Raw genomic sequence first — 13,069 nt, 5'->3', positions numbered from 1 at the left:
GAGAATTAATCGTTGAACAATGTATCCCACTATTCAAGTGCCTCTGTATGTCAAGCTGGAGAATAATAAAATGATTTATCTGTAGCATACGCCATCAAGGTTAATGATATCACACGTGTCAACACTTCGCACATAGAATGGAAAATTTCAATCTAAATATTTTTGTTTTAATGCCTTCAAAATTGATTGCTTTTTTTTAAAATCCATTTTAAGTTACTCAGTAAGACCACTTACTTCGTAGAGCAAGTCCATATCACCCTTCTCCTTTGATTGGGGATTGTATCGGTCAGTAAATTGCCGGTACCATTCCTTTCGGGTGATGCTGGTATGTACGGGTGATTATGCCAATCAGCACAAAAAGTTTATTATTCTTGTTTATGTATGCATGAGTTTGTTATTTATATATCTAACTGTAATTATGTCCCTGTCATTCTCGCGTCCATACCATTTCTCTATGCTGCTATTAATCTCAAAATAAGGAAATAAAGATGGGTTGGGCTCGCTTTGATTGGTTGTCTGCCAGTGAAACTAATCTAACAACAGGGATAAAAACCATGCCAAACGCATCTTTTTCTGTTGTACACTTGTCATATACAGAAAACTGCATAAAGGTCAAACTCCTGGACAGAAAAGCATAAGCATTGGGTATACCCAACTGAGAAACACCACCGACACAATACAACAACGATGGCTTTCTTCATCTTCTTTAAGCTGCTTCTGATCTCTGCTGTGACCGAACTAGCTTACAGCTGCCGCCCGGAAAGTAAGTTAAAAATCTGTCTTTAACTGTCTCATTGTCCTTCATTCTTTCTCACTAATTTAATTTATGGCAATACGGAGTGTGTGTGGGCAGCGTAGACCCTCTTCCCTAACTCCTGCGATTTATTTGAGTCTTGAAATGATATAACTTACTTATTCACCACAATTTATTGAATGCAATCTTTGATAAGTGACTAATATTCCCAGTTTCCAGCCTAATAGAAATGAAATGTTTTTTTTTTTCTTCCATAAAATTATCCTCATTTTAGTTTATCAACCTCAGTAATAAGGAACTTTTAAGCTAGTTTACACATAAACACTCACAAATAAACACGTTTCTAAATAACAGAGTTTTAGTTCTATTATAAACGATGCATCGATAAAATAACTCTCTCTCTCTCTCTCTCTCATATACGTGTAACAAGTAATTTCCATTGAAGTCGTTTCAAGTCATGTTTCTATATTTCAATGGGCGTGACTTGTAAGACTTGTATACATGCAAAAGATGTCAATATCTGTATATAAATGTTGAAGTGCAAAATTAAAAGATTTTGCGCTACGTAAAATGTGCAGGAAATCAGAAGTGCATTTTGTTTAGATAATAGTAATTAATAGTAATTAAATAAAAGTAGCAACATGGCTAAATAATTCACTCATCTGCACTTAACATCCAAATTAATGCTGTTGTTGTTGTAGGGGTTAACGCCATTTTTCAGCACAGAATAGGCTATACATGGCGGCCAGTATAAATGGTGGAAGAAGAACACTGGAAAACCCCAGAAAGAACCACCGACCCACGAAAACCTACTGGCAAGCTTTCTCGCTTACCTATATTGGCCGAACCCGAGACTCGAGCCCACGCAGACATGGTAATGATCCATAACAGTGAGCGCTTTGGACCACTCGACCACTCGGCCTAAGTAATGATAATCTTCATATATATTTATGAAGAAATATTTATCTTAATGGCCGACATTACTAATATTAGTGATCTTCTTTTTCAATGCTTTTCACTTGAATTATTATTTTCAGTAATGATTTTAAATTTTAAAAACAACAGATAACTGCAGCAACTCGACATAACTCAAGCGTCGTAATGCAAAATCTGTCACATATACGTTGTGCCCTTTTAATCTGGATGCATATATTTAGTTTGGTTTAAAGAAAGACTATTGATTGAAAATATAATTATGATATCAAATTTGTGAGCATTAGTCCTTCGTTCCACGTCCTGAGACCCCATCAGCGGCGGTTATTGGGCCCCCAAAATCGAATTGTATATATCACTGAAGAAATATTTTGAAACATTCATAGAAAAATACATGTTTTTTTTCTTCAAATTCAAATTTATTTTTGAATAATCTGCTTAATTTATAATCTGTTTTAAACAAACTCTAAAATTTTCTCTTCCCTCCCCACCCCCCACCCCCCTCCGTGTGCCGGCCTGATGCAATCGTACCTTTCTCACCTTGTTAAGGCCACAACTGACCCCAGGTTCAGAAACCAATTATGACTATCCTTTTGCAGACAATCACAATATCAAAAACACTGGAGCTTTTCCATGGCTATCCATAAAAAATATCCCCAGACTTATTATTGCACCTTCACCTAGACTTCCTTCCGCCTCAAGACCCTGATCCATGAGTCGTAATCCCAAATCTAACAACGAATGTACAAAATTTGCTGAAAAAAATATATTTACAAAAAGTCACTATAATTATTTATATCCAAAACTTGATCTCACGTGAGATATCCCAAAGACATACCCTTCTCACAGATGGGCGACCATATCACCAGATTTTTGGTGACATTCTTACCGTTGATTTAGGAGGAGAAAGCGTTTATGAATTGACTGCCAGCTAGATAGACAGACTGCTGATATTACCATTCCCCAACGCTTTTGAAAGAATGTTGTAATAAAGAAAAAAAGTTTTTCACGGAACAATCGATCTTGCCCGTTAACAGCGTAATGACTCTTCAAGTTAACATGATCTTAAAAGGCAGTTTTTGTCGCCGCAGTACTGCAGCGCCATCAGCAGGGTATAAATGTACCAAACGTACAACTAGGCATATGATAACGGTGAGATACCAGCATAAATCACTAGGGAGCTTATTTATATGTGAAATTGAACCCATTTTCAGGTCCTTAGGACTCAGTCGCCACCAAAAGAACCACAAAAGCGCATTGATGTCTATATGGTCGAGAAGTACACTTTTCATTATTATTATTATTATTATTATTATTATTATTATTATTATCATTATTATTATTATTATTATTATTATTATTATTTCATTTGCTTGAAAAAAGTCGGTAAGATATCATTGACATGCATTGTAGGTTTTCTTAGTGTTTTGAGTTTCTACCATTTCCACACAGCTTCAGTATTAGGTCAAAACTAGAGATGAATCGACAAGCATCTTGTCATTCGATATATTTTGCAAAAGAATACGTCCATTGAGTAGAAAAGTGCAAAATGTATATTTTATTTCATTTGATATGTTTTGCAAGAGTTGACTTTCAGTAAAGAAGATATTAAAAAGTACACATAATCACCGTTTTTTTTATTCAATCGAACACGTATCAGGTGAAAACAAATACTTCATGTATCAATACACTTAGCGTACACTCATGGTGCGAAATAGTGCGTGAAGTAAGAAAAACAAATTATTCCCTTGACCTATTCCTTTATGTAAAATTCAGTCAGTTGATGGATGGTTATATTTTTCATGATGTCAGACAACCATAAAAAACAAGGGGAAAAAACAAGACCTGAAAATTTACATACAACTCATGTGAAATTTATAATAATTTAGGAGTTAATTTGTTATTTTTAAATGACAATTATGACTGCCTAGGGCATTCACATCTGGGAGCGAGTTCTTCTTTAACTAATGAATAATGTACACTATTTTTGTTTCCATCAAATGTGTGTGTGTGTGTGAGAGAGAGAGAGAGAGAGAGAGAGAGAGAGAGAGAGATTTGGATTTTTAATGTAGCTTTAAAAAATATTCAGTCATATCGCTTCCATGTCTGCAGTTGGGCAGTTAAAGTTATGTCTAGTACTGGGCATATTACGATGTTGGGAAAACGGAGATTTTCGCGGTCGTTTTACCAAAGAACTTATCTGCCGGCGGAGACGTCGTTTTTTTTCTTCTTCGAATTAGACCAGCAGCATTTCAAACTCACCTGTTAGTCGTCTTATCTTCGATGTCCATCGAGTGCAGCTTGGGTGGCGCTCTACAGTTTTGTATTTTACATAGGTAGATTTTTAAATTAAGAATTTCCCCGGGTTTCCTCACTTGTTATAATGGCTATTTAAAAAGACCTTTCATATCCTATGTATTATTCAAAGAACCTTTAATTCCATTGTGTTTCCCTTTAGAGACACCCTAATTTTTTTAATCTGAGCCCCACTTTTGATACCAAAGCGTCTTATTTACTCAGTCTGACCCCCAGTTATGACATCACTCTCAGTCTTGCACCCCTAATGGATACACTGATTCCCTTTATATGAGTGTATGACTGATGGGCGTAATATGGGTTATAGAGTATACAGTTTAGCCTTACTTCAGATGTACACCTCTCAAAAAAATGCATTTAGAGTAGAGGTAAATTGCAGATTGGAGCCGATAACTTTTTTGTTACGTCTTTCTTTTCCTGATCGCGTCAATGTTGATAGCGTATTATACTCGACGGGAAATTTTATCGCTGTATGTTTGTTGGTGAATTCCACTCCATCATTGTAAAATCAATCCCTGAATGTTTTCACCCATATATCAGCCGAGTAGGCGTTTTCGCATGCTAATGCAATCCAAACTGGCTTCGAGTTGGTATTGCAATAACAGGATGACCCAACAATCAATTTCTATCTGACTCTCGCGTAGATTATATCCGAGTGTATATGAGGGTATGGTAGCGCCAATTTAGCGCAGATAAACATCAACAAATGACAAAAGAAATGTTACAGATGTTGACATCCCCTATGACTTTAAGTTCCGCAATATCATCACCGCGCTCAGAATTCATCACGTATATGTAACAACAAATCTTGAAGACAAACACTAAAGACGGTTAAATACCCGACAAGATGGATGTGGAATTTCTCAATCTGAATTTCACCATTAGCAACCAACAATATCCATGTCGTGTTTAGAAATGAGATTTTAGTGCATCGATGCAGGTTCGGCACGAGATACTACTACTCGTGAATCAGGCTGTTTGTTTATCAAAGCTCTCAATTGACCTCGCCGACCCCAAAAAAACTATCCGGTCTCGTGCACCGTTAAGATGTGAGGTTTTGGTATATCATAACCATTCACGTTAGTAAAAACAAGTCGACCTTTTGTTATAATGGCATCATTTTTGTCTGTCCCTCGCTGGTGATCAGTCCTATATATTCTATAAATGAAGTTACTACGAGTGATGGTGAAGGTATGGCTGTTAACATCGCACCATTAACATCTTTAACATAATTTTGGATACAGATCATCGACACGCCAAAGTCTCTGATTCCCTTCCTCTATGATTTCGGGAAGGTTTTCCGCGATGGCATTATACTACTTCAAAACAATAGCGAGAATGTCCACGTTGAACCTTTGCAGGTTTCCATTTTGATACTGGAAAAGAATAAACTCGGTCCGGATCGACCTCAACAACAACTCGGCTCATAAACTCCACTTTGTTGACAAACCTGGTCAGATGTATATCCAGTTAACGTCGTTGGGTGGTTGAGCGTCCGTAAATGTCAACATTCATTTCATATTCTACTAAGTGTGGTTTCTAAGTGATAATGTAAAATTAATATACCCTTGTGGTGTCGGTGAATGCTCGAGTGCATTCAGTGTCTCTACAACAAAGATTTCTAAAGATATTAGGCCTTCCATCCGAGTCTGTCATGACGGTGTTGACTAAATGAGCGATCGACGTCCAGAAGCATCGGTTTTACCACCATGCAAATAATCTACAGTCACGTGGCAATGCAATTCCATTTCAGTCAAAATACAAAAGATGTTGAGGCATTACCACATAACCTACCCAGCGAGTAACAGGTCCTGTTATTGAATCCAAGCTGACGATTAATGCTTCGCACTTCCAGGACATTCATTCTTATAATTTCCCACTACATTTGTGTTAGCATTTCTAAATAGTGGATGATCTCGCTGATACTAGCTGGCATCGAATTTATTTGTCAGACCTGGTTCAGTCATATCTGCATACACGTCACCGATTGTGATGTGTATTAAAAATGAGTACAGCACTTGAATGCTAGCACCATACCGTACTTCTGCTTGAACGAGTTGTAATAGAACTCGTACATCAGGACCATGGAAAGATCTAGCATAGATACGTATAAAGGCTTTGTCAGTTTCAGGTTAAAATGTTGTTACTTTTTAAAACGATGAGACAGCCATCATTTGTTAGCGTTAATAAACGATGTAGTTGTTTGTGACATCGGGGTCATATCTGTCCACGAATGGATTGTTCGCGCGAGTGTAGCGATGACCCGTCATAGAAATCCCGCCACAGGTTCCACTTGTGATACACAGATGCTGACCAATATCAGTGGTTTTATAGAACATTGCGTCCAAAGAAATTCACCAGTGACAGAAAGTAGTGTACTGGACTCAGCTTGTACACACGCATGAATGTGCCTCATAACGTTTCCAAGATATCTTCGAGCAGAAGTACATCTCTTCTAAACTACAGATCGTAAGAGCAGACAAGTCTTAACAAATAAAAGCGGACCACACATTGTCGCGTGGATGTAGTCGTTGGTGGAAATAACTTCGCGATACAGCGATGAAGGAAAGACCTCTATGTGTGCCTATTGAGTTTCAGGAAACACTTGCCTGTCGCTCATGTACTCGTAGGGGAAAGATTCTTTTGCAAATGTTCAAGTCAAACAGTTCCGGTTCGTCAGGGAAACCACCATCGTATCGATGTGGGATTTTAAAACGCGAAGCTGTGGGAAACTTCGCTTCCTGTTGCTAGTTTGCTCATTAAGGCATCCAGGAACGAACTGAGAAAGTGCAGTGAATCAATAAACTGCAGTTGGCCCACCGAAACGTCACGAATTTGTCGATGTCTGTTGGGGATGGCGTATTTGCATTCGATGCCGTTGCGACTCATTTCATGATCGTGTGTTCCTCAGAGATCGAATGCGCTGTGTGCGGCTCCTCTATATGCGCAAGTGATGTGGTAGTGATCGCGAACTTTTGGCAATAGTCTGAAGAGGTCATCACATATCGAGCAATGAGATGAGATTTTGTTATTCACGTTATTTTATTTAGTCGAAAGAATTTAAATATAAAGAAGAAATGATTTCATTTTATTCGTGCTCAAATATTGCACTTTTCAATTCTTACGCGTGAAATAATAATCCCAGACGCGAATTGAGTCAATAATGCACATCCAGTACCCTTGAAATTTTAAAAATTGTTAAAATTCAAAGAGCAATTGCCCTTCCAAATCAATACAACATTTGACACGGACAACACAATATTTCAACACATGATTTCTGATGTGAATTCCTGTGAGATGTATCATACTTCACTGGGGCAAGAACTGTTAGATTAGATGGAGTTAGATTCCCGTTGTTGAATACTGTTGTGAAAGCATGATTATTGGATGCATACATTGTTCCAACTCTAAACTATAAAACGTATATTGAGATGGCGCTAAGTATAGTGATTCCACCTATAATGCTTGTGTAAACCGATATTTGCATTTTATGATTTGGAAGAATGAACGAGTACAATGTATACCTATGATTTCATTTGACTTCATGGCCTGATTTTTATTTACAACGATTTATGCTGATAACCAGCAAAAAGCTAATGATTCCTAAATGTTATCATAATAAAATACATTTTACATTCCTGTAATGTTTTGTTAAATGTTGATGGTTTCTTCTGTACATAATTGACGTTAATCAGCGTACTATTTTGTGGGAAGGTGACATTATCTGCATAACATATCTTCAGAACAGTTTTCTGTAAATTTTATAACATGGTTAGAATATTCCACTGTTGTTAATTTATCCGTACTATATAGCACGTCACAAACATTCTCCTTCTACAAACGTATGTACCATTTGCTACATCCATGATATCTGAACATTTGGTTTAGATACAAAGAATTCGAAACAAGTCGCACACCTTTTTTGTATGAGGCGTTATGTGGCAACCCTATGTTGATCTATTAAAGATACAAAGCCAAACTAAAATTTTAAATCTTCAAATGTTTACAACAATTTGATTCGAAATTAAGCCTGCAGTTAAAATGTGTATGGTCGTCATTAGAATTATATGCTTCACATTCTTCGACATTTTCAGGCTCATGCCAACAAATTTACAAGCAGTCTGTTGCTCCAGTGTCAGGCGAATACCAGTTATGTACACCAACCTGGATAAACGTTGACGTGTTCTGTGACTTTTACGATGGGTACGGCTACACATATATATCAAGAGACAGTCTGGGCGTTCTCCAAACCTTATCCCAACTGTACACCAACCAAAGCAATGTCGTTGTGCGTCATCGTCATACAAATGGAACCCAAAAAGGTGTCGAGATAGCTCCTCTTTCAGAATTCAGCAAAACGTATCCAATAAGCGTCCAACTAAGCCAAGCTGTTGGGTATAAAGTTCCATTAAATGCAGCAATGCAACCATACATCTATATTGGATTTCTGCCCGAATCTTACGCTAAGAGCACGTCAAAACAAGGCTATCAAGTAGCAGGAGTGGACTACACATTCACAAACTGCGACTCCAATCCAAATTCCTATTTGGCCTTCTTTACTAACCCATCCAATGGCCCTCTTAATGATTACTACACACGATGCTGCATGACAGATCTGGTTGGCGCTTGGATTACAAAGGCAACAGATACCCCATTAACCCACTACCTTCCCAAAAAGTACTTCTACGACTTCGAGATGCACATGGGCGGCTGTGGGGGCTATGTCAGCACTGGTTCATTCCCCTCAATTTCTGGGGCTGCTGTTGGTTTCAAATTCGGTATGTATTCAACAGAGGACCTTAATATATTAATTTTTATTAGATATTCTTAGTTCTGAGAAAAAGGTTGCACTTTATGATGATCAATGTTATTTTATTGAACCAATTCATTTAATATAAATGTTATTAAATCGAGTAAACTCATTTAATATCCATGTTATTAAATTTTACCAATTCATTTAATAACAATGTTTTTAAATTGAGCCAATTCGTTTAATATCAATATTATTAACTTGAGTCAATTCATTTAATATCAATGTTATTAAATTGGGCCAATTAATTTAATATAATTGCCATTATTTTACAAATACGGTTCTACTTCTGAAGTATTATAAATAAAGGAAGAATATAAGACCTTTAATGCTAACATTTTATTTTAAACATTTGTCTAGGACATTTCAAGTATCTCAGACGCAATAGGATTTGTATATGTCCTTACTCTTTACAATTCAGTCTGCGTACCGAATATAACTCCATCTTGAATTGTTTTGTCATTACATATTATATTGCACAAACTCAGTTGAAGAATACTGTAACGTAAAAATCAATCTTGCTTATTTCAGAAACGAAAGAAAACAAAATGCAAAATGTTACTAAGCTATGATCAGACCATTAGTAGATTGTCAGGAGGTATACAAGCAGTGACCTTAAAGCAGAGCGTCTAACTAAAGACAGTGATTTTATTTCATTTAAATTCTACAAATTTAGACATATTTTTTTATTTCTTCTTCTGATTCACGCGTCACATTATGTTAACTTTAAATGAAAAACAAATGGATTCATAATTCCTCATCCCAAGTTCATACATACTGGTACATAAAAAACAAATGACTACAGAAGTCCTCATCCCACGTTCATACATGCTGGTACATAAAAAAACAAATGACTACATAATTCCTCATCCCACGTTCATACATGCTGGTACATAAAAAACAAATGACTACATAATTCCTAACCCCAAGTTCATACATACTGGTACATGAAAAACAAATGACTACATAATTCATCATCCCAAGTTCATACATACTGGTACATAAAGAACAAATGACCACAGAATTCCTCATCCCAAGTTCATGCATACTGGTACATAAAAATCAAATGACTACATATGTAATCACCCCAAGTTCATACATACAGGTACATAAAAAAACAAATGACTACAGAATTCCTCATCCCAAGTTCATACATACTGGTGCATAAAGAAACAAATGATTTTTAACCCAGCATGTATGTTCAGCTAAGCGTTGTTAATTAGTTGACAGAAGTATGTGTGAGAATTATATACAATAATACATGTGACTCTGCAGGTTGCAAGATCAAACGTATTTATCAATTGGCTCATAATATATATATATATAAACAAAAACCCAGACCCAGACAAATAACAGTGCAAAGATAGTGCGAAACCAGTCCAGGCGCTTTCGGAATCCGCCTGATTCCTTTTGCAAGGGCTAAAAGCCACAGAAGAACAATTACACAATTTTCCTGACTAACACTATCTTCGTTGATCCATTTCCCCTGAGCGGGATTAAACAAAAAATATTTTGAAAACGTTTTTCCAAATATATGGTAAATGAATAATGTATTTATATAAAGATCCTCCATAACGATGATGCGAAAGCGCTTGAAGGAATAAATTATGGATATTTTTCTGATCGGTATATGTTAACTAATTTTTCTATGTAGTATCCGGCACATGAACGGATTCCGTGTTTGTGTGTAGTTTATGTTGCTTAACATAACTCTTTTTTCATCTCTTCCAGTTGTCTGAAGATCTATTCAATGGAATAATGCCTAGCTGTATTCGTCTAGAAACCTGAACTGCTTGCATTTGATCTTATTATACTTTCAAAATAGTAACTCCAATCTTTCCGATTATGTTTTCGGATATGAATGTAATTACTTAAAATCCTGTACTGAAAACATTAAATGTTATAATATTTAGAATATTTTGTCTTTATAATTTATATAGTTGGAAACTACCGGTTTGCATGTATCCCTCCTGTCTGATTTCGACAGAAAATAGTCAGGAATGTATATGATTTAGTATATCGAACTTTCTTGTTTTTCATGTATATTGTTACGAAAACGATATATCTGCTAGCACAGAAGTGAGAAGTCTAAGGAAAACACACAGGTTCAAAATAAATTAGTACGTGGAAATTATTCTAACGTCACTATGTGTTGTCGTGAAATAATATCGGTATCCATGTTTTGCTTTTGAGCGTGCATATCCAATCGAAGAGGAAAACTGTATTAATCTTTATAGTAACCATTTTTGTGCGCATGCATTTTTTCGAATAAAATATTGGCTTAAGATACTCTGATGTGTGTTCGTGAGTTCTTAAAGTAGCGAAAGTTCTCTCGTACTTTTAGAAAGAAAATGAAACTTACAACTTTGCGATAAACAAACGCAGGCTTGTAGACGCACAATGCACACATCCAATATCTGGCGCAGAGATATAATGTCAAGGCTTGGGGAGGGACAAGGGTCACTTAAGCATGAAGTGACGTGACTTTGCAGACTTCAGCGTTATTAAGAGTCTATGGTCACAAACTAAGCAACAGAAACAAGCAAAACCTACAAGTTTTGGAAAACTTAACGAACAATTTAATTATCAAAGTTATAAATGAAAATGTGAGAGTAACTTACAGATTTATGAAATGAATTAAAAACAAACCCTGATAAATAAGTTATGAAAGTCAGCTTGAATGAAAAGTTCTGTATACATTTCAAGACCGGAAATGTACTGGTCAGCCAAGAATCATGACCTTGTTAGGATGACGCCGTCCAGAACTCATTTCAAAAATTCAAAATAGTTCAAAATAATTTTATAGTCCAAATAATGAGCATTTTTTTTATTTCCACTGAAGAGCCCAAACAATTATTTTCCTCTCAAATAATATCTAAGTACAACATAAGACACGTCTGTAGACTTAATTCAGGAATACAATAAATGAAAATTACCCCAAAATAGGAATAAATGTGGTTGCTCAGTTCTCTACTTATATACTTTTTTATTACGACTGTATTTCACAACATACTCCCAACATGACAGATCTTACTACTTAATTTATCTCGACCTTGTCTATTCATGTGACCTAGCCCAACCAATCGCAATTTACTGAATTCTTACAAAACCCTCCAAACCCCATCAACTAACAAGTAATTAACCTGTTTGACTTAAGTTTTACCATCATTCATGTGCATAGGTCCAGAAACATCGTGGTATGACACAAGTGAAAATCCTCTACGCTCGTCTTTTATGGGATTTTTGCCCGTTAACTCGAAAAGAAAATCCACAATGAGAGAGAGAGAGGCGAGTGTGTGTGTGTGCCTTTTATGGGATTTTTGCCCGTAACACGCTAATAAGATCCAGAGAGAGAGATAGGCGAGGGGGGAGCTTTAGACGTTTCATATCTAACTAATAATAATCGATTTTTAGATAATTATAATAGGTTTGAGAAACAACAACAACGAAGCATTAAATTACAGTATGTGTTCCTCGTAACCAAAAATTTACCGTCTAGTGTCAACAGGTTATTGCAACTTTGTATCATTGGTTATATAAACAGATAGATAAATCCCAAGTTCAGTTCCAATGCTTTCATCCAGCCTAAATTCTTTTTCTCTCTCATTACAGATTTTGCGTATTTTGATTTTGTAACTTATGCACGAGAAGGGAGGGAGAAAGTAAAACAGAAAAGATTGCGATGAAATTGATTTCCATATCAAATTCATTTACAAAACTGGAATTATTAATACTTTTGTCGTTATTTTCATTCGTCAATAATGTTTAATGAGTGGAAATTCATTATTGTTCTACAGACGTTGAATCGACAGCACACAGTTGCGAGTTTTTTTATGATTGCGCCATGGGCGGATCACAGTTTGGTATACCAATAGTACTGATATATAAAAATGCTTTATACTGACAGTTTAAAAGCCATGTTATTTTAATATATATATATATATATATATATATATATATATATATATATATATATATATATATATATATATATATATATATATATATATATATATATACATACATACATACATACATACATACACTAATCGGTTTTGTCTTGACGTGAAAATCTATGTTGATGCATCTGCCGTGCAACTTACGTCAAAATGAAAACTGAGCTAAAATGTTGTGTGAAACATTATTTACAAATGCTACAGTAATATACTGCATAGTCTAAAACTTATAACAATATAAATGGACAAAGAAGTCAAGTAAATTCCAGTAATCCGTCCCCCTCCCCTTTCGTAGGCCTC

At 35.8% G+C, this 13,069-nt stretch overlaps 1 protein-coding gene across 1 annotated transcript; it reads left to right on the top strand.

Annotated features, from left to right (window-relative positions):
* Positions 1 to 565: 565 nt before the first annotated feature.
* On the top strand, positions 566 to 11,103 carry LOC149806662 (uncharacterized). The gene is made up of 3 exons (XM_089976740.1): positions 566 to 763; positions 8,098 to 8,781; positions 10,545 to 11,103. Exons 1-3 carry the CDS (start codon positions 688 to 690, stop codon positions 10,550 to 10,552), a joined length of 768 nt encoding a protein of 255 aa, XP_089832866.1. The 5' UTR covers positions 566 to 687; the 3' UTR covers positions 10,553 to 11,103.
* The last annotated feature ends 1,966 nt before the right edge of the window (positions 11,104 to 13,069 follow it).

The sequence above is a fragment of the Sinohyriopsis cumingii genome, chromosome 1 (assembly GCF_028554795.1).
Source record: "Sinohyriopsis cumingii isolate HCF-2022 chromosome 1, ASM2855479v2, whole genome shotgun sequence".
Classification (NCBI taxonomy): Eukaryota; Metazoa; Mollusca; class Bivalvia; order Unionida; family Unionidae; genus Sinohyriopsis; species Sinohyriopsis cumingii.
This window is presented reverse-complemented; position numbering and strand designations above follow the sequence as displayed.